A 27,414-nucleotide genomic window follows, 5' to 3' on the forward strand; every position below is an offset into this window, starting at 1 on the left:
GCATGTATTTAAAAATACTCACAGCAAAACAGTAAAAACTATGCCATTCTCAGTGTCTCTAGCTACCAAGTAAGGCAAACAGATTTTCAGTTTTCCAAAAGCAGCAGTATTTTTCCTTGAAGAAATAATGAACAAAGGAGTTATAAATAACTGTCTCTAGTGAAGAAGTGTCAATAATACTTAGCATTTTGCACTGTACTTCTGATGTTGACTCTGATGGCATGTTTATTGCTCTGCTGTCACGTAGTATGATAGGAAATTTTTGCTCATATAATTACAACACTGGATCTTTCTGACTGTATCCTAGTTAAATATAAACTATAACAGTGCTAAACTTTTTCCTAGTGGAAAGCTATGATTAAACATGATCCTGTCTCATGATTGTCTTCATTGTCTGGAAAAAATTGAATCAAATGATTAAAATATTTTTTTCACAGGTGGTAGATGAACTATAAACAAGGCAGAACTCAATGATACATGAGCAATCCTGCAAACATCCTTCCGTGGACTATCCAGCTGCATTTTTCCATTCTACAGCGGGCAACCCATTTGAACCCAACGTTTAAGAGTCAAGGAGTCTCTTCTGCTTCCACTTAAACCTTTGAGAAAGCTTCTGATGAAATCAAATTAATAGTACAAAAGCCTAAACGTTTCCTCTCTCTCTGAGGAGCACTCCTGAAATCAGAGAAATGTTTCCATGTTAGAGGAGTGGGTTTGTCCTCCTGAACAAAATGTCATGCTTTGTAATAAATAAAATGCACCAACAATGTTCAGGGAGTATTAGCACATGGATACTGGTGTCTCTCATCTGTCTCATCACAATTATTGCAACAAGCTTTACTATCAATCATTACAGAAATAATTGATTTAGACCACAACAATTCAGACACAGGTCATCTGGGTGGAAAGCCTGGAGATCTGCAGGTGCTCAGCAAAAACTGAAAACTCACAGCTTAGACTGCAAGTCTTTTACTTGCAATCATAACTGCTGTTATGAGATGAAAATAAGTGGATATGGCCAAAATGTTTGTATTTTTCTCATATGATGCAATTTAGAGTGAGGAGTGTAGGACACCACAGACAAAACAGCTTTGTTTGCAGGGAATAAAAGCAAGATTTGGGCACTATATCCACCCCACTGAAGTTTATACTGAAACTGATTTTTTTTTCCTCCTTTTTTACATAGACAGGTAGTGTTCTGACTACAATCATACTTCAAAGCATTGTGTAGATGAATTTTAACATGAAGGTCAAGTGACAGTCCTTATACTGAATCCAAGGCTCCTTGAGTTTTATGGCATATAAAAATCTCTGTATTCTCTGTTTTAAGTTGGAGCCATTTACTGTCTAAGAATTCCAGATGTGGCTTTAAAGCTGTGTTTTCTAGCTTTCAGTGGAGTTGCCTTTCCCTCTCAACTTCAAAATGATATCAAGATGAGGTCTCTAGGGCAAACAGCTCTGGAAATGTTGAAGGCATGATTCTGGCTCATGCACATATATACCCTCCCATAAAGAAGAAAAAAGTGATTTTAATAAAGACTAAATAATGAAAAGGGATACAGGTAAAAACAATCCTAATACCACAAGAGCAGACACAGAGTTTGCAGGAGACACAAAGAAAACCCTTCAATGGATGCTTCAAAAGCCTAGTAAAAATCCAGCTATATTCATAATCAAAAAGTTTTTTGTGAAATGAGAAAGCAAACTTAAAAGAGGCCCTGCTATTCCAGCCCTCAGGCTTTCTTCAAGGTAAAACAACACAACTGAGCAGAAACCTCAGCACAGTCTTCCTTTAAATCACATGTTTACCCAACACCTGTTTGGCTGCTGGCAAGGAACTCTCATATCCAATGGACTGGCCATTGAAGGCTTTAAATTTACCCTTGGCAATCTAGCTTCTCAGCTCCATCTTGTAAAAAACTCTAAACATACAAAAAATGGAACTAGTGTCACACTCCTCTTTAACAGCATCTAAATCAGGAGTTTTGTTAAGCAAGTTTCTGAGACCAATTCATAAACAAAATACTAATTCTGAGCTATCAGTTGCTTTCATTCTAGCATTTAATTTGGCCAACTCCAGGCTGAAGTCCCTATTATTTTATGGGTGGTGGTGAAGGATTCTGTGTCAGGTTTGAGGAGTAGAATACCATTCCTACATATTTCTTACCAGTGTTCAAGCACCACAGTAAATTCCATTCCTATAGATGGATAAACAGACATGCATGCAAAGTTAAATGAAGATTCCATTTCCATCTTATTTTTTTTCCTGTGGATTCTCCTATATTAAGTGAAGGAATAGTTTTCCCTTTCCCTGTCTTTGGACATGACGCCATACATGCAGTAAACTTATCTTCTGACTCACAGGGAAGCAGAGATGAGAGCTTTTTCCTGTGTTCCTACAGTGCCTAGCACAAAAACTAAAAGGTTCATGACCAGAGATACAAGGGATGCCGTGTGTGTAAATACCGACAGTGACACACACACAGAGAGCATTGAAGCTGTCAGCATTTACAGGGAAAGGGAATAATACATTGATTAGCACCTTTAATTTGTCAGGAAGGGAAAAGGATCTGGACTACTCTGTTAGTATTTGGTCAGGATGCTCTAAGTAACTTTTATTCTTTTTGTAGCATGGAAAGGCGGTAAGTTTAACCCTCTGCGTGACCCACCTGTGGAACTTTTTGAAATTAAGGAAATATGAAATGCAAGGGAGGTCCAAACTGAAGCCAATTACAGTATTGGCTACACAGCTCATGGTAGCCCTGTTCTATTTCCACCACCACCACCACCACCACCACGCCAAGACATCCACTCATTTCCTCCCCCTCCTGACTTTTACTGAATTATTCCAAATGTAGAAGCCTCGTCAGCTCCAAACTGCTAAAAAACCTGTGACCTAGTCTACATTTTCCATTTAGCATCTCTGAGGTATTACTGCTCAGATCCCCCATTGAAAGGAAAAAAATCAGACAGAAGTCAGCACCCTCAACATTCATCTACTATTTTTCCATCACAGCCTGCAGATCCTTACTTGAGAAGTTACCCTTAATATTCATGTTAGTCAAAAACAGGCATACGGGAGCTCACATAGGAAAACAGAACTCTCAGCCATGAGGTTCTTTACAAAAAACTTGCCTTTTTCTTAAGTTGCTCATAGGTACTGCAGGAATCAAAGTCACCTGGAATTAATAATTTCACCTAGGAAAGGTAGTAATTTTGTACCATTTATTTAACCCTAAGGATTAGGGTTTGGTAGTCTCCACCTACCTCATTAATCCTTGTATTTTGGAAAGCTGCGTCCAGATTGTCCTTGTATCAGCCATATGGATCGAGGGTGTTATTACTTTCGTACATCACATGCCCAATACATCAGAATGATCGGCTAGAAGTGAATAATCATCCTGAGACTGTACAAAAAGCACAGGATAATAGCCATAAATTATCCTGTGCAAGAGTAGCAGGTAAAGAACCATTTATAAGGTAGATCAATGTAGAGGCAGAAGGTGGGAGGCAGGGGGAACACTTTTTGACATTTTTCATCTTAATGAACAGAATAAAACTCCACTTGATTGTAAAAGCAAAGTGACCTTTAGAAAAAGGACATACTTGGAAGTTTAATTTTGCTGTTCTTCACAAGAAGAGAACATACCTATGTAACTGCTTAGATTCATGATTCATGTACATATCAGTATTTTTCCAGGAAAAAAAGAGTTGGTTTAGGAACTGAAGAAATGAGACAATGGAGCTTTTTATTTTCCCAGCTGGAAAGTTAGGTCCTGCTCGTCCTCACATCCATCACATGGTTCAAGAGTATTATTACTTTGTATGACATGTTCCTGAGGTCATTGCTCTTTGGTGACAGAGCAGATGTGGGAAGACAGGTGTTGGGTGCAACAACCATTACCTCCTTAGTCCTGTTGCTGCCTCCTGGAAGACACCCAACTGTTGTCTCAGAAGAGCCTCAAATGCCATAGCACCCTTAACAAGGTTGAACCTACTGTTAAAACCAGAATGTTAGGACTGGCCAATTGACAATGCTTCCCACTGAGATAAGGTAGAGAAAAGCTAAGGAAAGAGACACTGGCAAAAGGATAATTTCTGGGGTAGCTCTTTCCTGTAAATAAGCTTCCTTAAATAAGGCAGCTGCAGAAAAAAGGAAAAATTTGAACTCTGCAGTGAAAATTCATATGGTACAGGAAAATATTGTTGTATAGAGCAAGTCCTGCCCACAAATCGACCAGATGCTCCTGTTCTTAATCAGCATTATGCTGGGAATGCTGTGGCTGTTGGCTTAAAGTTAGAATAAACCTGAAAGCTTCTTTAATACAGAGCCTTGCAAGAAATGCTTTCCAGAAGCACTATAACAACAAGGCCTCAGCATCAAACCAGCTAAGTATGAAAACTAGATCTGCTTGTTATCACTGTATTAATTTGCTTGAAGGCATTCCTGCTTCTAAATTAACTTTACAGGATGATTCACATTCATGCTCACCACTCCCACTTATTTTCCGGACTTCATATAGCACACGTAGCATTTTTAAAACATTAACTTTTGTAGACTTTCACCTGTGTTCGCTATTTTGCCAAAATATTTTTATTATCTTTCATCATAGCTAGCAGAAAAATCAAACCTGACAGCAAAGAGTCCAAACTCCAACTTCCAACAGCAAATCCCGTTTTAGCAGCTGATAACTCTTGTTCACCTTCATAGTTAAACTTGAAGTTTTGCATGAACAGCTGCCCAAAGATGAATTGACTCTCTCTTCTGGATTTTGCACATCCTACATACTGATACAATCTAAAAAGAAAGCCAAGTTTGAAGAAAATCTGTTCAGCAATTCTGAAGAAATAAGCTTTACACTACTAAAACACAGTCTCAAGTAATTGCTGTGGTTCGCTAATAAACATGCCTCTTGTCTTTTCCCAGTTCTGCCTTGCTTTCTATCAGAGGTAAGAATCCCATTAAACGATACTTTCTACACCTCTTCAAAGAGACAGAGGAAGAAAAGAGAAGGAAGTAATCCTAGAAGAAGAACATATGCTTTGTCTTTCAAGCAAGCAAAGCTGAACCAAGCGAAGGAGATTACTCTTTGGAGACCTTGAAAAATAGCTAGAAAATTAACGTCAGGACTAAGCATTTGTACAACAGGAAATGCCAAGATCTAAGGATTTTTTTTATTTTTCTTGCAATAATTAAACATTAATTCAAGGTTGGTCTTTCATTCTTTTTTTAAAGTTGTAGTACATTGAACAAGTATATCTGGAACCAAAAACTGTCAAGTTGTATCAAATGAAATAAAACATTCCCTACAGACATCTATGGCAACAAGCACATATAAAAAAAAAAAAAACGGATTAGTTATCAATTCAAAGTGAAAACGAGATATTTTCTTTTATTCATTACTTGGCCATCTTTACAGGTCCACAGCAGAAGAGAATCACCGGACAACTCAATGAACTCCAAAACCAAACAAAGAAAGCAAAAAAGTTTAATTATGCTACATAAAAAATACTCTGCTTTTTGGTTACATATAGTCAGAAATTAATATTAAGTGCTTGTGGAGATGATGATGAGATAAAGATGAGGACGCTTCTATGGATGTTTTAAAATTTATTTACTTTTTCGATTTATAGATAATCTATCCATAGTTAAGGGTCTAACCATTACATTTTCTCCTACAAACTACTAAAATCAGACACTACCCAGCAGTTTAAATAACATATGAAAAAAGCTGCATCTCTTTAACAGCTGCAGAACTCATAGGACAGAGGCAGTAAAATATAAAAAAAGACGAGTTAAAAATCCTACTGCAAGAATATTAACTGTAATAAAAGAGAAGACATTAAAACCAGCAGCTAGTTAGGTGCCAGGACATAATAGAACCCATAAGGACAGGCAAAGAATGATGCTAAGTTAAGGAGAAAGAGTCTGTTTTCAGAGAACTTCCTGACAGACACCACAACAAAGCAACATGAACGGTGACTGTGTGGTCCCCTTCTCGTAAATAAATCAGGCGTCAAAGGTTGATCTGCAGTTAATAAGAGGCCTAAGCCTTCTCCAAGGATTTGTAGTATTCTGTCAGCACAGTCCAAGCCTTAGGAGCCATGAAGCCTTCCGGCGGGTTTTGTCCTTCTCGAGCCAGCTTGCGCATGCGGGTCCCCGATATAAATTCAAAGTCTTCATGGCTGAGAGAAAAGGAGTGCAGGCAAGAGGGGAGAGGGAGAGGAACAAAGGAGGGGGAGGGAAGAACATATTTTAAAAGCAGGCAAAGTTGCTCATATTCCTTCTGCTTTCTTGATACTTTATAAATTTCTTCTTGGGAGTATAATGCTGTATAGGAACTGTCATTTCCAGACATTTGGCCACCAATGCCAGTAAATCTCTAGAATATACACCCTCTACAATATTCAGCTTAGGTAACTCCTGAGATTTAGCAACATGGTCCAACTGATCTCCTGTGGACTGAATTAAGTCTGTGCTTCCACCTAGCCTGGCTTGCTCTCTATGAGGAAACAGGGAACTGCTATTGAGAGAGAACCATCACCTCCACCTCCTGTCTCAGCCCTCTACCAAGCAACCGCAGCCATCCTATTTTGCACCTTGCCCTGCCATGGCAGCAGACCAGCCTTACGTGCTGGCTGAAGGTTCCAGTGCTGGTTGAAGAATGTCATTTCAGTGCCACTAGAGAATGTGAAAAAACAACATTGCACGAAATCTTAGTGAAGGACAGTTTGCAGAACAGAGAAAGTAAAAGCCTCAGAGCCTAGAGGCAAGCTGTGCTGTTGCAAGCCACGGAGCATGCATATACATATATATATGCACATCAATAATGTGGCACATACAAATCAAAACAAAGAAAAAAAGCAGGGGAATAATAAAAATACCTTCCCCTAAAGATGTTTTTCCCTAAAAAACAGAATTCAGTTGGACAAATGCACAAATGAACCCAGATCAGGATTGTTTATCATTGTTAACATGACAATCTAAATTAATATTAGCTTCTCAGGTATGTGGTCATAAGCAGCAAAAGGTCCACAAGTTAAACTTTTACTCCTCACAGGACTGAAACAGTAAAAGCAAGACAAGAATGCCAGAGTTCTACCAAATGCTCCAAAGAAAAATTATTTATTCTTAAATTAAATATGCGATTTTACTTACGCCACTTGCTCAATTTGCAACGTGTATGCATTACTCATTCTTTACTTGTCTGTTTGAAATAAAAGCCAAGTATTGATCTCAGATGCACATGCCTTAGATCGAAACAAGAGCCAAGTGTGCGCATCAGAGGGCAGAACTTGGCTCCAAGTGCTGAGCTATGCTCAGTAGGGTATGGAAGTTAGCAAGATGCAGAAAGCATTCCACAGTTCCCTCTCACAAAACCACTAGCCCCATAACTTTTTGATTTGGATTGTATACATTTACACAGCAGCACCGCCATACATGCTCTTTTCTTACTGCTCTCAGTTCAGGACTGTAGGTTCCTGAAGTGTCACAACAAGGCAAAAAACCCTACCGTGCTTCAATTCTGCAAAATATAAATTACATAAAAATGAAAACTTAAAGTTGATGTAAGCCCATGGGAGAAAAAGTTATGTCAGTGCTATTTATAATGCCCGAAAATTTTGTTCCTTGGCAGAGATATCCTACTGTTCACTAACACTGCTTGATGGTAACTTGCTTTCTTTGCAAAGAACTATTTCTATACAATATACATGGGGAAGTGATAAGCCTGGTTAATTCTAGTGAAAAAATACTAAGTCTTCATATGATCAGGAAGAGAACAGTAAAGCAAGTGCTATAAAGTTTCTCCATGTGTGGTTTTCTCCATGGTGTGGTAGCAATATCAAAGTTCGAGCATTAAAAAAAATGTTAGCTGCTTTATCCCCTCCTTGCCTGTTAAGTTTTCAGAAAAACACTCAACTTCCTCCTGTGCCCTATGGGTACTAAGACAATAAATTTAGATATGCCATATAAGTTTGCTTCAATAAGACCCCCAATTCCTTTAGCTACTTCTTATCCCAAGTTGCATAAAAAACAGCTCTAGGAATCAGAGATATCAAGAAAGAGAGAAACACAAGAAGCAGCTAAGGAGATCTATAGAAACTATAAGAAAAGAAAAGAAAAACATGAGCGAGGATCATTTAAGAAACAGACTACATTCAGCATCTCATAACATTTCTAGAAATGTTTCAAAAATACCATTAAAAAGTACAAAAGTACTAATGATGCCCTCTCGTTATCACAAATGTCTCTCTTGAATGGATTTTGCTTTTAAAAAAAAATTACCTTAATTAGTAATCACTAAAGGACTCAAATGGAGCTTTTGCAATATATATTGTTTCCAGTTTAATCTCCACTTTCATACCTAAAACAGAGTATTTGAATAACCACTCAATACTCATTGTCTTTACTAATGGTAAAAATCAAATCTCTTCAATATCAGAAACTGGTATTTCCACTAAGCAGAAATACCTTATCAGTACTGGCACTGTGGTGTGATGTGAACCACAAGCATTTTGAAATAAAACATACCAGTAAGAGTAATATGATTTTGTGGAATAAGAAACCAGAGTCAACTACTTTTGTTCATAGTGAATTTTAAGGATATTAGGAGTTACTCTACATAAAATGGATTTGAGCGGAACATGAGAGTGGGAAACATTTGACCATTAAAGCTGTTATGAAATATAAATGCCAGTGCCATCCAAATTCCATTCTCGAGTGAGATTTGGAATGACTCTCAATGAAACTTAACCCAAGCCTTTTCTGAGCATGGGATTTAAGTGCCTTTGAAATTTTTATTAAGTGGCTGCTGGAATTGGCTTTCTTTGAGCCATATTGTATGTTAGTAAATGCTTACATTGATTTGACCTTTTACTACCCATTGAGTTTGACTAGTATTGATGTAATATTTGATGCCAATGCAATTAAAAGCATTCTCCAAAAGAAAGAGGAAAAAAGGCAGAAATAAATCCACAACAAAAACTTGTCAACAAAAAACCAGTCTTGAAACATATTACATGAAGACTGGTATTTGCTCCATGGCATAGTATCCTAGAGCCCTATTACACTCAGTGTGGAAAAAGCTTTACATACATAAGCTGTGAAATCTCCTTACTTATGGAGGACAAGGTTAGGCAGACAGAATATACATAACTTTGCTGTTCTCTCATACATCTAGCAAAAGGAGAAAAGGAATCTTTTCTTAGACTTCAGATTGTGCCCTCCTTCCACACACAGAGCTGTATGTATATACAGACACCCACAGGTGCACAAGATAATATTTGATATTTAGAAAGCAGTAAGTGATTTATTCAGAATAGCATAGGAAAAAATTTGTGCTGTTAATTAATCTTCAAAATATTCACAGTAACTGAGCATCAGACTCGAAGGACAATATAAACCATGCACAGAAGATTAAGAATTCATACACCAGTTCTTTCCTTTCTTTCATTTACAAAGACTAGTATTTTAATCTGTTAAATGGATTTCCCTTTTTTTGTGCATTCAGTAGTTATTTTTTACAATAATACCACAAGTGACCCTCGCAACAATGACAGATCTTTATGCTTTGTTATGAGCTCAAATACTCTAAGAGCAGTGCGTGAGGCTAAGATTTCAAAGACCTCACAGTTCTTGTGACAAAACAAAGTTATCACCAGTTTGGAAGTGGGAAATGACTGCATGAAGATGCAGCAGTCCTACAGGAAACCTTTGCCGTATCTCTGAGGTATCAATACAGTACCTTAATACAGTGACTGAGGAGAATATTTTTTCCACTTCAACAATTATTCCCTACAGGTTTAATCTAAGTATAAAATATATTACGTAATTGATTTTTCACTTGGGAGCACTAAAGATCAGTCATAATCTCAGGAACCCTGACCTGTATATATCTGGCACTGTGCAAATGACATTCTTGGAATTCCCATTCTCTGTGGAGGGCAATGTCTGGTGCTCTCAAAGTCTTAAGAAATTACTCTTAAATACAAGACTTATGATAAAAGTACAGACTATTCATTCATAGTTTTGCCTATTCATAAAAATACGTTTTTTGGAAACAAATGTATGGAAATAAAACAATAACATGACTTATTCACCCTGGTCTGGCTTCAAAATGACTGCTATGTTCTACATAGCTGGTAAACTTTAGATCTGATTAATTCCTAGGACAATTCACAGCCTCCTTATCAGGGGTTCAGTCCTTTAACAATTCTCCTTCTCCAACTTCACGCTTCCTAACAGGATCCATCATGAGGTGAAATCTAACCTTACAACCCTTTTCAGAAGGAATTTCACTGAATTTAAATTTGCCTTTACAGCATGAAGTCATGACTTACACTGTAACTCCTACAGGCTCAGAACATTGTCTCTTACAGTGTCAAGTCTTTGTTATGTCAGTCTATGTTATGCCTTGGGAATGCCCCAATGATGCTGAATGAACCAGCCAGTATCAGCTAGGTTCAAAACCTAACTGGCCATGAACAAACTCTTTGGAAAGTAGAACATAATAATGTGATTAATATCAACATATGCAAAGCAAATCCTTTATCTGCTGTGAATGAAATTCTTTTCTGACTGGCAGGGTTTAAGTGTTCTGAGCTGCTGTAGTGTTTCAATGTATCCTAAATCATGTACTAATGTTAATTGAGAAACCATATTTCACATAGCTAAATTAAGGAGGACAGTCAAGTATGCTTATCTCAGCCTCTTACTGTAACTTTAAAAATCAAATATCACACCAAACAAATTTGGGAATAGGATGTACTTAGTTGGAACAGCTGTCCCGTAAGTAAGACTTGATAGTATTAAAGCAGTCATGACCACCATATTAAAAGGTCCTGGAATAAACTATATAAAGTTAAAATCTCTCCTCTTCAGATACCCATGCTTCATTCACATTTTGCAGAAAGCATTAACAGTCTGCTCCAGTAACCTTACTTATGGGTTTCTTTTAGCCATAATGATCTCATCAGTTTTCTTTCAGGACAACAACAAAACAAAAAAAAAAACAAAAAAAAAACCAAAAACAAAAAAAAATCAATTTTTCCAGACACTGCTGTGGCTTTTTTAATTGCCAGACTAATTTCCTTTCTTAATTGAGTTTTTCCTCGGCAGCAGTCTGTGGCTGCATTTTATAGGACTCATCTTCTGTAAAGTATTGGGAATCTCTGCTCACCCAAACAACTACTATTATTAAGCCACCAATCCCAAATTACACTTGTCTGTGGTAATTGTTTGAGAGGCCTTTTTGGCTAAAGTGATTTGGCTGTTTTTCTGAAGGGATTTCAGCATTGGGTAGGGATTTTTTGGGGGGTGGTGGTGGTTTTTGTTGGTTGCTTGGTTCTTTGTTGTTTTTTTCTTTACACTTCAGTCTAATAGTGGTTCACAGATCAGACATTCATTTGGAATTTCTCCATTGTAACTATAATTCTTCCTATAAACTTTTCCAAAACATGTTTGAACATATTCAATTATTGATCCAAAATTCTATGAAATCTAAAAGGGTAAAACTATGATAAGCAAAGAACTGTACCAATATTCATACCAGTTTCTATATGTATTATTTCTTCAGAATTCTATGCAAGTGGAAATGCTCAAGCTTCCCACAGGAACTTAGATTAGGCTTGCTATCTGACTCCAGCGACAACAAAAAAGGAATTTTTTTTTTTTTTTATTATCCTCATTTTGACCAAAGGGAAAATAAAATGAAGTTAGCTCTACCTGTGCTGCTATACGTCAATGCTTCAAATACATTCATCAAATCCCTTTCCTACATCTTAGTTTCAGACACCTCTTTTTCCTAACTAGGTGCTAAACCTAGTTCTAAAATGTCCAAGAAACAAATTAAAAACTGTGGTGGCTTCATGAGGTAAAATACAAGTATAGTTTTAAGTCATTAGTTGTTCCCAGGTCTTAATATTTTAAAGGGTAACTTTAGTCAAACAATTTATAAAAGTTAAACTTTGTGCACCACTCTGCAACTACAATTACTGTGCAGCTAGTGTAAAGGCTTTTACATCAGTATTTTCTTACCCCCTTTCCTCACACACAATGCTCCATGATTATCCCTGAATGCAACCAGGAATATCTCTGCCTTTCCTTATAAACAGGGGTACATGTAGATACACCTGCTGCCAAGTGACTTCAGCTCCAACACAGCACCATAGCAGTTCAACATTGTTAACCATCAGCGTGAGGCCCTGACACTCAAAGTTAACAGTCATGTTCTCCAGACTGTTCCCAAGCACGGATACCAGGTCTACTGAAACTCCAAGGGCAGCATGCGTTCCAGAGGATACTAATGGAAGTGAGAAACAAACTTAACTTCTATATCAATTCACAAAACTGCACTTGTGTGGACACTTTTGGGAGCTGAAGACCTTAAGAACAATGACCTCTTAGAATCACAGACAGTGAGAAGTAAGGGCCTTTGTTACTAATTTGGAGGCAGGGCCAGTGGTAGGCTTTTTATGCTTCCCAGGCTTGCCACCAGGTCATGAGCACTTAGCCACAGTAAGGTTTCACATAGTTGCCCAGTATCTTATGGTACGTAGCTGACCAGCACCAACCCAGCATGTGAAAACCTACCCCCACAGGCGTACATGGAATGCTATCAGCAAGTGTTACATATTTCTCATAAAAGCTAAGCATGAATGTTTAGAAATGTCACAAGCAAAACAACTCTCTGCCGCTGCTAATGCTGCAGCCCCAACTTGTCAGACATCCTTCTGGCAGTTGAATCAAGCTTTTGGTAACCTCTCACCACTAGCCAAAGATTCATCCCCCATCGTCCCCGTGGCTTGGGATTGCCTTCAGAAGCAGAAAGATAATTCACTAACATCAGCAAAGAGCCCAACTGCAATAATCCCTGCATTTCTTTGCTGCCAAGCCAGGGGTGGGTCCAACTCTGACAAATTAGAGAGACACCCAAGATAGCAGATGGTGTCCATTACGGCTTCTCACAAGCACCTTCCCAAATAGAGGAGTCCAGGAGGCCTGAAAGAATAGAAGACATGACCACTCTGTGAGAAAATAACTACTTCTAGCAGCTAAGACACACAGCTCAGCTATAGCTCAGTCCAAGGCAAATCCACTTGCCATAACCTTCCATGCATCCATTAGTGATGTAAATTCTTGAATCGCCTAGCTGGTTGTCAAGTCTCCAAGCTTCAAACAACTGAGAAAGGTGCAATAGAAATCAAGTCACGCATTTCCAAAACAAGTCTGAGCAATGCTTCTATGCATACAACCCTCTTCCCCACATTTTCATGCTGTGTTTTTCACCAGGTAAGTAGTAAGCTCAGGAAAGATTTCCACAAACATCACTCTTTCGCACCCAAGGGTCTTCCACCAGTACCGATCCTCTCATATTTCCAGAGACTCCTCTATTCCCTGCTGTCCTCCTTAGAGAGTCAAGCACCACACGATCCAGGAGTCTGCCACATTTTCAGCCTTACACAGACTATCTTGAAATGCAGCCAGCTGCACCCACCCAAGCTCTAACTCTGTCTGGAGCCTACCACAGTGTTCTGTCTATGGCAAGCAGGAGCAATAATGGCGCTCTCTTCAGGGAGTCTGCATGTGTCCGCATTGCCCTCTAGAGGATTCCTGCCACACTCCAGTCCACCCGTAGTTCACAAACAGTATCTAGGGAAGGACAGGACAGACGGTCTTACATTGTGACAGCAGCGGGGCAAAACTGCACACTAATAGCAGCATGGTCTTTTTTCCAAGACAGTGACAGAAACAGAAGAAAAATGCCTCAAACCAAAGGGTCCCCACACGCATGATGAAAGGATAATAGGGTGCGCATAATGCAGTCTGTGACAAAAGGCAAAACCTGTTACAACAGAGAATTTTTTATCATTTGCTCTGGCTAATGACAGAGGTACAATTTTACTCCCCTTGATCTAAATCAAATCTATCCTGCTAAAAGTACAGTATCAATGATCACAGAATCAATATTCTTCTACAAAGATTTCCATGCAATTGGAATTCTAGCCTTTCACATTGCTACTCCCCTTCTATTCCAAATTATTAAGAAGTGACACACCAGTATAACTATTTCACTTTAATCTTTGTGTATTATCTTCTAAAACTTGCCGAATTACTTGGACAACAAACAGGACAAATAGCCATAGTATCTACTACAACAGCCTTTTGAGCCTTATGTTATAATGTATACATGTTTGCATAAAACTAGCAATATTTATGTTACAATATAGCTGTGCACAGCAATGAGGACTTCTAGATGCATCTCAAATAATGAAAGGCACAAAGGTAGTAAAGTGTTCAGCTAGCTAAGAGGCAGTAAGTTTAAGACGACTTTCATGTCATATACACTAGGAGTATCCTTCCCTCTGATTTTATTCCTCCTCATGAAAACACCATATGTATCAGGGCATAGGTCTGATCTGATGCTACTGTCCATAGCTTCACTTCAGGAAAAAAAAAAAAAAAAAAACAACTCTTGCAATGCCATCCAAAGAGAAACTTCACAGCACTAAGGAAAACCTTACACTGGAATGCTGCCTATATGGGAGGGAGGGGGAAGGAAGAACATCATCAGCAAACTACAACTGCTAAATAAGCATCCCTGATTAGCTTCAACTTTAAAACATCTGCAATGTAGCAAATCATCAAATTTCTAAACACATATGGACATCATAGAGTAATACACAGTGAAACTATTTTAATTCTTGTCAGGTTTCAACAGATTTGCCTTTATCATGCTGCTTATGATTTCCAAACAACAGAAGAACATACCATGAAGTTATATTTAGTTATGTAAGAGACGTAAAACTTTGCAACTTTTAAAAATAAAAGCAGACTAAAAAAGGCTAATTCAGGTTGGAATTTACTGCTGAAATATAAAGCAGTTACATAACCTACCATCAAGGTTAAGCCAGCACACTATCTACTAATATACATAATTCATGGTAAGAAAGACACAAGCTGCTGAATAAAACTTGTTGGTTGATTGTCACAAGCCACAGTGACATCGTTGGAGACTTTTATACTCAGTGTAATGGCAGCATAAGCAGCTGAAGAACAAAAGATAAGAGATGGGTTCATTTTTACAGATCAATCCATCCCATGCTGATTTCATGCTTTCAAAGATGAACTGCGTTGTACAGACATACTACTTCAATTAGAAGCAGTAGGAAATAGTCAGAATATTAAAAATACAAGTTTTTTTTTTTTACAGAAACATCTTGCTTGACGGTTTGTATTTCAGCATTAACTTCAACTGCAGTTTGATGTAAAACTAAAGTACAGTTCAATAATCTGAACAAATAGGTTCTATAACTAAGATGACAAGTCGTCTTCCCAGTCCCACTCATTGGCACCACAGCAACACATACAGTGAGTTTTGGACTCCGTTATGCCACATGAGTGAAAAATAATATTGGAACATACAGAAGGTGAAATTACCTGTGCTGTAACTGGATTAAAAAAAAAAAAAAAAAAAGAAAAAAAAACCAGCTGAAAACCCTGGGACATACAATGTATTGTTGTATTGTTGTTAAACAGAGCAAATAGCTATTTGTCACCCTCTCTTGTCCACTATCTTCTCCCTGCTGCACACTCTCATTGTTTCTCTTCCATCATATCTGATGCATACTCGACATCTGAGAAGCACATTTAGAAAGATAAACCAGCAGAAAGCTAATCTTACTATTATAATAAATAGTAATATTTTTCTGCGAATTTAGCAATCTGTGCCAACATGTTCCAGAATTAGAGAAACTCCAGTACCTGGGAGGAAAAGGGGAGCTTCCAGTGGAAGCTAAAGTTGGATCAGGTTAGTTGTGCTATGAAACCGCACCCAAATCATGCTTAAGTCAAGTTGCATTTGTGATCTAAAACCACATCTGAACACTGTCATCTTTGAGCAATATGAATTTAATTAAAAACAATTTTTTTATGTGGGCGGGGGGTAAAAGGCAGCTATTGCTCAAAAAGTCTTAAAAAGAAAATACAACTTACTGATCAGAGTCATAATAATCCATGCACTTCTTTTTCTTATTATAAGCTGCAACTCTGAAGGGTACGATTTCCAGCGCTCGGAGGCCTGGAGCCATTGTCAACACTTTGGCACCATGAGTTGGTTCATACAGATCTTTCCCAGTGTCAGGGTGTGGCATCCCTGCTGGATCTCGCCCTACAATGTAGAAGTTAGCTCCTGCAACCATCCGTGATCTACAGTGCCACTGAACCTAGAACAGAGACAGGAAAAAACAGTTAACAGAAGAAAATCGTCAAAATATGACCCTTAAAATGTGCATGCACTGTATAATTACTACTTTTTCCCTAATCAGATATGATTACTATGGAGCTACAACAAAACAAAGAATCAATTATGTGAGTCACCACCAAACTTACAGCTAAGACATACTATTCCCATTTCATTTGCACATTAGGACACTTAAAAAGTTACTTTAGCGGTGTTTGGAACAGTATAATCAGGGCAAGAACGATGGAGCTCATCCATTTCTTAGCTGAGTTCTTCCTGATGTTGTCACCCTCCATTCCTTCCCTTTTATATAAAAAGATTGACGCAAAAGCAACTGCTTTGGGAAGCTTAGTGGGATCTAGCCGTATATTGCTCTATTTTAATCAGTAATTTCTCTTTTAAAAAGACACCCTGACCAACAGATAGCTGCCAAACATCTCATTGGAAGAAAGAAAAGATAGGCTACTTAAACACAGTGTTCACAAGTGATCTAATCAACCTGTCTACACATTAAAAAAGAGAAATTACCCACACTCAGTTTTTTCACCTGGTGCATGTGGCAAGGATGTTGTCCGAGGCAGGACTTTAACACTTAGTCTGTGTCAATATTAAGACCCAAAGGACATATAAACTAGGTATATACTGCACATGAATGCTTGGAATAGGCTTTCAGAGCACTAAGACTGCCTATTTATACCACAAGCTTCCAAGATGAAAACTGATAAAGCAACTCTACCTTTGGTAAATAGTCACTTTTCCCTGGTCATTTTGCAAATAATTCGATTCTAACACATCTATATGAACTAGGGAGGAACCAATGTCAAAATCAGAAACTTTAGCTTTACTGAAGTTTTAGTTGGATGCACCAACTCCCTTCCACCTAATATTCGAAGTACTGTAAATATTGACAAACAGCTTTTCCACATTACTTTGCTGCACATTTCAAAATGAGTGGTTTCATAACTAACAACTTGATTTTTACTTTTTTTCCTTATAGCTCAGTTACTACTGAAGGTAAAAAAAAAAAAAACAAACAAAAACCAAACAAACCCCAAAAAAGATACTTCAAAGGAAATTCTGCACACAGACTATTCAATCATCCGCACCCTACAACAAAAGAAATGCTTTCAAATTATTCAGAAATGCGGTGAGAGGATTTTTTTTTTTAATCCCAAAGACATTTGCAGTATTTACTAGTTCCTAGACTGTTTGATATGACAGATTTTAGACTTATTACGTTATAGGACTGTTGGTGAATTTTCTTAATTCATTTTTATATGTAATATTCTCAATAGAAAATTTAACTATACAGTACAGGAAAAGTAAAATAACTATTACATTATTTTAGGTAACAAAGACACACCACTCGGGAAATGTCAATATGTTTTCATACTGGGAAGTATTCCCCTAAAAGAATTGTCATACCATCTATATAGCTTAGTACCTGCCAAAGGATACTCAGAGAAGAGTTTAAAAAACCAGCAAGTATATAACAGTAGTTTCTTATATGTGCAGCCTTACCTTCACACAAAACTAAAGGGCCCACCCAGTAACTACATAGTGTAAAATAGCTTCACAAGTTGAACAGTAATAAATATCTGTCAAAACATCTGTCAAGCGAAACGGAAAAAAAAAAGAAGGGGAGGCAGAAGGGAAATAAACCACAAATCATAGGACAAAAGTTGCTGCCACTACCTTGTAGTAAATGGACAATGTGATGGACAAACTTTCCTTCCATTACAAAAAAAAATTGCATCTGCCTACTGCAAATCTTTACAAAAAACAAAATCACAGTGTTTCATATTTTAGTCACTGTGCATGCTGTTCTATATTAATAAGCTTTAGGCAAGAAGCTCAAAAGTGATTTCTCAGAGTAGTAACTAACTATTAGTCCTACATTAGTCTGTAACTAATCATTACAGAAACCATTCAAGGAGGAAGCTTTGCAGTCAATATGGACAGAGTTTCGTAAATCAGTAGTCAGATAATGAAATTAGGAACCAGTCATGAGTTATGAGGGTACCATTGGTATCAGTTTTCATCTTGACCACAAACAGACATTACACATGATGGATTCCACTGCTATTCAAGCATATAGGGTGCTATAGAAGCATCTGGATGTTGATAGCTATGCTAGTAATTCTAATATTTATGTTAAAAGCACAGAGTGGGCCATACATATGAAATTCCAGCATACAACAGCAGATAGCAGCATATTTTCTGAAACTATTCTAGCATAGTTAAGAAATTTAAGCTTCATGTTGTCATTTGAGTAACAGCAAGTAATAACTCCATTTTGAATAAGTGAAGCTATTTGACTAGACAATTTAGAACAATGTAAACTACATGTTTGAGACATAAAACTAGCAGCTCTTGTCCCATTTCTATATATCCATGCTACTTCAGAACATATTTACTTTCCTAAGCAGGTGAATTTATTGCATTTTGATACAGAATTTTCCCTTATAGAACTGTTTCTTTTCTTCCAAGTTAATTATCAGGAATGTTAAAAATACAAAAATGCTAAACTGAAGCTTATAAACATGTCCATTAAAATCTTTACAGACTGGAAGGCCACATCCATCCTGTAGATAACCATCGCAACAGCTGCTTGTTGTTCTGTAAAGCACTTGGGCTACAGAAACAGATCTGCTACCAATGTCTTTTAAATGATCTATGGAAAATGATTAAAGGAAGAGTCTCTTTTATTACTTGGCTACAAATATTATTGTCAGGCTGTACTCTGAGGTCCCTGGAAATGCCATATAGGTTAGGAGAAAACTCTTATTCTGTTCAGAGTAAGGATTGTGGATTTTTGTTCCTCTTCATATGCTCATGAATACAAGACTGAAGTAGAAGATTTCTGTTAATTCTCACAAAAGGTCTATGGGAACAGTACAATATTCCCTAAAGTAACTCACTTACATGCCTTAACTAGATCTGGACTACAGTTTTTTCTTTGGACTGAAAGGCAGTGCAAGCTCTGTTTGATCAGTCAACTGGCCAGCAGAAAATAAGGGACACCTGTCTAATTTAATTCCACTGGTGAGATCTCCTATCTATCAAAAAGCTACCACAGAGTTAACCTCTTGAGCCTGGTCAGAATTTCAACTTCCTGTGACTTGGGGTGGGGGGGGAAGGTGGGGGGGAAGAGGGGGGTGGGGGGGGAGAAAAAAGTAGTGATGAGATGGAGAACCAATATCCCCTAAAGGAATTGCCCTCAAATGAGAGCATTTCTTCTCTCTGCTGCTTCCCACAATAGGGATTCCAACTCAAAACCTGGTTTCTAAATAAAAGCCAAAGAATTATTTCATACAAAAGCCTTGAAACAATTCTCTCTGAATTAAGTTTGCCAAAAAATGAACAAAGCCTTTTTTTTCCCCCCCTAATTTGTGTACAGCCCTCCAACATACAAACTTTTTGCTTAACAGTCATAAAACTTAAGTATCTTAATATTCAGGACAACTATTTGGTGTGTTAACAGATCTTATAGTTCCTTCTGAAAAAGACTGTAAAAAAGGAGGAAGGATTAATTCATTATCATACCCTTATAACTGTAAGGAAAGGAGCACATAAACCCAATATTGTCTTGCACCATTTCCAGCAAAATCCTCCAATATGGAAATTTCTTCATAGAAGAATGTTTTGGCTGATGACAGAGGGAGCCTTTACCATCTGATTTCCCAGGTAAAATTAGTCTCCTCTCTCCATTAAAAAAACACAACGCACAAACATCAGGCATAGCACAAAATACTTTAGTGCACTATCAAAGGGGTTTTGTTTTGTTTTAAATTCTTGATGTATTTACCTCAGTTGGTCCAGCATACATCATGGGGGAGGGGAATATAGCCACCACTGTTGTTTCTGGATTCAAGATTCCCTCCTCCAGTACTGCAGCGTGTTGCTTCATGCGCCACATGAGAGGAACGTCATCCTCCTTTGTCCAGCCTCCAAGGGGATGCAAGAGTAAAACTGGGCGCCGGTAGCCACGTTCCAAAAGCTGCTTATGAGTATCCTGCATTAAAAGAGCATGCCCATTGTGCACCGGGTTGCGTAACTGGAATGCAAAGACAGCATCTATGGAGAAAAAACAGACAAAAGATACAAGGCAAGCAAGTTATTTTACCAGGAGTTATGATAACTGAACTCTGAACTCTATTAAACAAGTATAATAGCAGTAGTCACAGGTCATTAAAGGATTATGAATTATTATAAAATCATTATACACAATAAGCAAAACTAATAAAAACCAACCATACTAAAAAAAAACATAAATCAGCTTCCTTCAGTTTTGAGATTTCTGCAGAATAACTCTAGTTATTTCTAGTTATTATCTAGTTATAACTCTGAGAGCTATAATCTTCTCTTTGGATTTTTCACTCGCATGAGCATATAATATAAAGATAAATTCTAAGAGGAAATCAAACTATGCTACCTGTCTTAAAGGCTCAATGTATCATCAGGAGAACAAATGGACATGTTTGCAACAAAACAAATAAAAGGGGATTTAATGTGCCTTAATAAGTTTCCTTCACCTAAACGGTTTAGTACAGTTTACACACAGTAAGAACAAAGCAAGGCAAACTGCTCTTCCAAAGTATTACAAACCCTTCCACAACAAACCCTGACACAAACAGGATTTCTCCCTTCTGCAAATTAAGATGAACTAAGACAAACAAGACAGCAAAATCACTGTAACTGAGAGGTTTCCCAACAAGGAACCAATGAAATCTAGAAAACAGGTTTTTTTCAGGTATGAAATATATTTATTTAGGGGCTAGCTAAAACAAAGAGTGGTATCTCAGACATGCAGATCCTGGAAATACTGACCACACTGAAAAAAAGACAGGAGCTTAGGACCAATCTCTGTTTGCATTCTTGATGTTAATCGCTTCCTTCACGCTTAGAAGTGCTTAGCAGCTGCCTGCCAGTCGTTGCCACAATGAAGGCAGTATGTTTGATTGTTCTCTGCTTTATGACATTATTCAGCCTCTTATTTATCTGCCTAACACAACCACTTTAGTGAGAAAAACTGTTTTTATTTCTTCTGCAATATAAAGCTAGCAGTTAGCTCACAATTTTAAATTGTGATAGATTCCACTTTGCACCAGTCTTCCTGCATTACTGTCATAAGCTTTGCTCCCCAGAAGCAGCATGGAACAGACTTGCAAATAGAAGAGCATGAAAGCTCAGCACTCAACCATACCTCTACAGTTTTAGCTGAACCTGATAATTTTTAAATCAGGTTCTACCACATTTTAATATGATTTTTTCTTGCATTAGTAGCATGTCTAGACAAAATTCAGAACCTCAGGCATTACCAGATTGTCTTGTGTATTTAGGCAACGCAGTGCCTGAGATCATAAAAACTAATACCAGCAAAAGGCAAAGAATGCCACCTAAGAGAGCATTCAAAATCTTCATCCTTGAAACAATGCTAGCCCCTGTGGTATTGTGGCAGCAGGCATTTGGATAAATCTTTGCAGGAAGAAACAGAACAAGAAAAATTTACTCACCAGCATTCATTTCCTTGAATTTCTGCCTTAGTTCAGCTGGAGTGAGACGGTATTGATCAAGTCCATCATTCCAAAAAATACGATCAAGGACCTGTAGATCTCCACCTACAAGCCAGTTCCCTTGCTCCATAACCATCTAAGAAAAGAAAGGAAAATCCTTGTTGGGATTGGTTGTCAGCTTCTCCTGAGCATTTAGAGCATTGCAATGCGGGCACATCTTTACCAAGGGAAGAGTTCCAGGTTAATTTCATTTGACAGTCTCAAGTCAAGCATCAATGGTTTGGTTTTGTTTTTTTTTTGTTTTGTTTTTTTTTTTGTTTTTTTTGTTTTTTTTTTTAAAAAAAAAATCACTGAAATATAGTCTGGACATGTTATACCATGTTGCAGGAGAGATGAACAAATCTTCAGTAGGCATATGTCTTTCTTTTAAAATAAAGGATTTTTTTAATATATAGAAATGCAAGTAGCCAGTATTCTTAACCAACATCATTACATGACAGAAACAGATAGTGGCTGGAAAGCCTAATATATTAAGTACAATGAAGTTGCACACTTTATAGTTGTTGGTCAAAGCAAATGCAGTTCCAGTATCACCCTGCAGTTTATTGCTGGTCAGCAATAAAGTAACAAATAAAACAGTTCTGATTAACTACTCACCCACTTTAATTTATGAAGAAAATCAGAATCTTTGAAGTAGGATAGCTTTTGGATTTGTTTCATGGTAATACTTTACCAAGGCAACATATATTGTACACTCACTAGAATTCTTTTGATATCTTCAAATATCACCTCACCCTTTATCAAAAAATAATTACGGCAAGCTGCTTAACATACTCTAGCAAGGGCCATAGAAATCACTCAGAAATTGTTAGTTTCTGAGAATGCATTTGCTTTTGAAGATGGAACCACAAAAGACTTAAGTTTCATACACATTTCTGGTAATTTTTTAGCCTTATGTAATTTAAAGATGACAACAAATGTTGATATAACATAAGACATTACATACTAAACCCACAAGCCAAGATGTTAAAATTAAGTGTGGATTTTTCAATTTCTTTTTACTTTGAGATAGAGGACCTGCTGGAATTAAATGATGATAGTCACCACCCCCTTCCCAAAGAAAATGCCAGACTGACATCTTAGCATGGTGGAGGGAAGGTGTAATAAAGATATGAAGATGAGAAAAAACTCTGCACTACAGTAACCCTTAGGCACCCAAAGATTCCTCATTAATTTAGAAGGGCCTCCAGATTCACGTGCTGTCATGATACTACTATGCACACATTCATATGCTGTCATACTACTATACACCCCAGTACAGACATAAGAACATAGTTCCTCATCTTCTACATTTGTTTCAGCCATGTCATTCTGTAATTGCTAATGCATTATAACAACAAGTCATTCAAATCTTGTCTGCATGAGATTTTCTCATAATTTCTTAAATTTGTGTTAAGTTTTCAATAAAGGGGTAATCTTACATTCATCAGCACAGAACACATCAAGGGCTTTGAAAATCTTCCAGAATACTCTTACTTGTATCTAGCAGGAGATGGCCTTTTTCAGATATACTCCTGAATACAACTCCAGTCAGTAAAAGGATGTCATTACACATTAATAAAAAAATTGATTACACCTTAATAAAGAAGTCAAAAAAATCCATAGTTTTCACATATGTATAACTATTAGTCATACAGATACTTTTAGAACACATCAAAGACTTTCCCTTTTTAAGAGCAAGCTCATAATTTGAGGTTTGTTTGATTTCTTTTTATTTGATTTTAAGTCATAGTTGTAAACAAAAAGATACTATAGAGACAAATGGGGAAAGAAACATATTTTGGCTCTGCAGACCTAAGATGCAACATTTACATCAGCTTGCAAAACCAAACACAGCATTGCGATGAGTATGTTACAGTTAGAATATTTCCGTATGACATATACATAAGGTCAAAATAATAAAACATACTGAACACAATAGATGGGAAATAACTCCCCAGAGAGTTAAATGATGAACTCTCCAGGAATGGGGCCTATTTCAAAGGCATCTAAAGCAGGCAGTTCTCGCGTGCTCCACATGCAGGCAGAATAGAAGTTTTCTTGCCTTCACGATGCATATAACTGCTGATTAAGGGGCTTTGATGATCCATCTGGCTACACAGAGGGATGTGTTTCCTAGGCACACTAGAGGGCAAAGTTCCCTCTTCTGTGGCACAGATTCTACAGTACATTCTAAATTCATTTCATGTGTACATATTGACATTAGATTTTCACACGAAGTGCAGACTATTCAACAGCTGCATAGAACAAAAAAAATCACCTTTGTTTCTGCTCAAATGTTTTAATTATTTCAACAGCAAAACTACTTTGAGAACTACACCAGTCACAGGCATCAGTTTCACTTAATTTGCAGCTCCACAAACAGTCCAGCTAATAGGACCAGATTTTCAATTTTTAAACACACACCTTGATATAGGGATGTTCCTTGCATGTCGTTCCCCATTGCCTAGCACAGCGTTCCTCTTTCCTATGCTCGTAGAATTCGGGATTACGGAGTATGGCCACACGGCGACCTTCATACACCAGTGCAATTGCTGTACACCCGTCCAGTCTTTCTTTGTCTTCTTGAGTAGCCGTTAGCACTATAGGCACTGACAGATTAATAACTCCCCCTGCAGAGTGAAGGAAAAAAAAACAACACCCTTATCCTTAGTAATGGTCATCAATGATATTATGAAAATCTACCCTCCTAACAAGCTACAGTCCAGGCTGTACATGTATCACACAAGAGGTAGTTCAAGTACTTATTTTAACAGGGGTTAAAAGCAAGTTTTAGAATGAACTCTTGCATAAGATATGTGTGCTATAAAAATGTGCAAGCACTGAGGTTTGAGAAAGAGCAAAGACAGTACTGAAAATAGCAAGTACTTATAGCTGCACACAAGTATTTAGACTGTGAGGATACTTTTTTGGGATCTCGAATATCTTGTTCAAGAAGCTATATAGTAAGCAGAAATACACAATTGACATTTTTAAACAGATCATCTAAAATATTAGGCAAGATTGCTACTGGAGTGGATAATGAGTGAAAAAAAAAATAGCATTCTTAGTAGCCATACTTTTGGTCCATAAGAAAAGTTCAATGTGATAGAAGCAGCCAAATGTAGCCAAGTAGTTAGCACATATAATTCAATTGTTTCAAAAGGTGACTTTTGCTGTTTATTTAAAACTGTATTCAGATTCAAGCATATATATTTCAGAAAAAAATGCTGAGTCAGGCAGACATTTTGCATAGTTTGTTCAGCTGAAAGCTTACCAGCTACTTTACTTCTAAAACTAAACCAATGTATCTGTTTTAAGCATTTACTTCACTGCTAGATGCTGGAAGTCTTGTTTTTCTTGACTACAAGAGTGAGATTTGAGAAGCCCAATGGAGTAAATTCTGTAAGTCTCATACAAAGGCTTGAATTCTAATGAGCATACACTTGCCTAAAGAGTGCAAAATTTTTGGGTCGACTCCAGAAGAAAAGTCATGGGCCCCTTGAAGTTAATGGGGGTTTTGCTATTGGCTTTAGTGGGGCCAAGACTCTAAATAAGGCTGATTTCCCTGTTATTTGAGCAATACACTTCTTATAACCTTCTCTCAATTTTACCTTAAGTGCAGTAGGAAGTTAAAAATCATGAAGCTGGATGAAAAGTTTAAGAGAAAAACAAGTCCCCCCCTTCCTTCATAATATAAAATGAAAAGCATGCTGCGTACCTTCTCCTAAATTCAGTCTTAGTGTTCAGAGTTATTTTCAAAGCAATTGGGTCACAAAATTGAGCTTGACAACAGTCACAGAGAAGGTGATTTGCCACCCCTAACTTGATAATTAAAAAAACCCTTTTGCTTTGTAAACAAGTAAATAAATATTTCAAACTGAGAAGAGATCTCAAACCTGTTGATTATTAAAATTTTGTCAGTGACCAATAATAAATATATAATATCATCAACATCTGTCTTCAGCCACTATACAAATGAGAAACTGAGGCAAGGTAGTGGAGTGAGTTTGTTAAGTCACAGATGAGCACAGTGTCAGCTTGAGCCTATTCCAGATAACTTAAGCTTTAAAGTGAGAATATCAACACAACTGCACTAATCTCCATAATGTAGAAGTCAGTCAGTATGAACATTGCAAAGGATGAGATGCATTACAGGTATTAAACAATTTCCCTCTCTTCAAAATAAAAATCCTGGAAAATGACTGCTGCTGTGAGACTCCAGAACTAACATATCAAGCAGGGAGGAAACTTTCAGGATGTTGTTCTGACTTAACCGTTGCCACTGCTTCAAGTAGCAAAGCAGCTTTAAGGCAATCACATTTTTCTAAAAAGGTTCTCATATGTAAATGTTGCAGTAGATATCTAAGAAGAGGAAATATGGTAGCACCTAGAGGAACATAACTGTTCAATTGAAGCTTAGGACTGAAAATTGTTTCCATCAGTAAGTTATTCGTTATCTTTCATTACTCATTTTTTGCAGCATACATGAGGTATTAAAAACAATTGCAAGAGAAGTTTAAAAACTTGTAATATTGCCATATCTGAAACACTCGTACAAGGTCTTAAAAGCCGTATAAAAATTCTGATTTGCAGAGGACTACATGGCAGAATAAGAAGCTACAAGCTATTTTAGCAGTCGAATGCATAGCATGCCATCTGCAGAGTACGTTTCACCTGGATGGACACACAGAAGGCAAATGGAATGAGAACAAAACTAGCAGTCCAAAATGATACTGCTAACTTTAGATACTCCAAAATAACAGGATGGCATTACATTGCCTAGGATAGTATCCGAGAGACTTATAGAAAAGGGAACTAGAAAAAGTAAGAGGGACAACAAATGTCTGGATCACAGAATTGAAAGACAAGACATTTTTTTTTCTGTTATCTGGTCTCCAGCAAGAGAAAAGTAGTGCAGAAGGAAATGGGGAGACAGGAATTTTTACTATCCCTCTTTGATATAGAGAGTGCAAAAAACCCTAAAAGGCTGGAGTAGAACAGAGCCTTCAAAGAGGAATAAATGAAAAATGACAGAGGATCACAATCAAATTCCAAAACCCGAGAATGTTATCACTTGTTGGCTACCTTAACTAATGCTTGCTCTTAGCCAATTGGTAATGCAAAATAAAATATATTTGTTTAAATTATCACAGGATAATTACTAAGTCATAGTAATTCAATTACATGTGACAATTGTCCATACTCAACACACCTCCTCAAATTCTGATTTCATACTTGCAATCACTCCAGCACGCAAGTCAGTTTGTTGTCCTTTCCTTCATTATGGAACAAATATTTTGGCACACAGAGCTAAACAGCAATCAAATTGCAATTCTGAATTCTAAAATCAATTTCTTCAAAACAAATTAGAAATGTGGATTTTAGGTTTAAATGTTTTTCAAAAATGAAAACATTTGAAAAACGTAATTTGTAAAGGCAAAAAGACAAGACATTCAAACTCTAACACAATGGTAGGTATAAAAAGAATAAAACCATCAAGTTTAAAACTGATGATTATAATATCCTATTCTCTTACCCCAGGTTGTGCACAAGCCCGATAACGTTACCATACCACCACTAAGAAGCAAAGCATCAACGCTATTTTAGAAGTAGGG

General features: G+C 37.3%; 1 protein-coding gene across 1 annotated transcript in view; it reads right to left on the bottom strand.

The window, feature by feature from the left end:
* Window positions 1–5,153: 5,153 nt before the first annotated feature.
* PAPSS1 (3'-phosphoadenosine 5'-phosphosulfate synthase 1) overlaps window positions 5,154–27,414 on the bottom strand; it is a 48,375-nt gene continuing 26,114 nt past the window's right edge. Inside the window, exons 8-12 of the mRNA XM_075149742.1 lie at window positions 24,224–24,429; window positions 21,758–21,893; window positions 20,050–20,318; window positions 15,995–16,224; window positions 5,154–6,186 (exon numbers count right to left, since the gene is read on the bottom strand). Of these exons, the coding sequence (XP_075005843.1) occupies window positions 6,048–6,186; window positions 15,995–16,224; window positions 20,050–20,318; window positions 21,758–21,893; window positions 24,224–24,429 (980 nt within the window). The 3' untranslated portion in view covers window positions 5,154–6,047. The remainder of the gene's footprint in view (window positions 6,187–15,994; window positions 16,225–20,049; window positions 20,319–21,757; window positions 21,894–24,223; window positions 24,430–27,414) is intronic.

Source organism: Calonectris borealis, chromosome 4 (assembly GCF_964195595.1).
Source record: "Calonectris borealis chromosome 4, bCalBor7.hap1.2, whole genome shotgun sequence".
In the NCBI taxonomy this organism is placed as follows: Eukaryota; Metazoa; Chordata; class Aves; order Procellariiformes; family Procellariidae; genus Calonectris; species Calonectris borealis.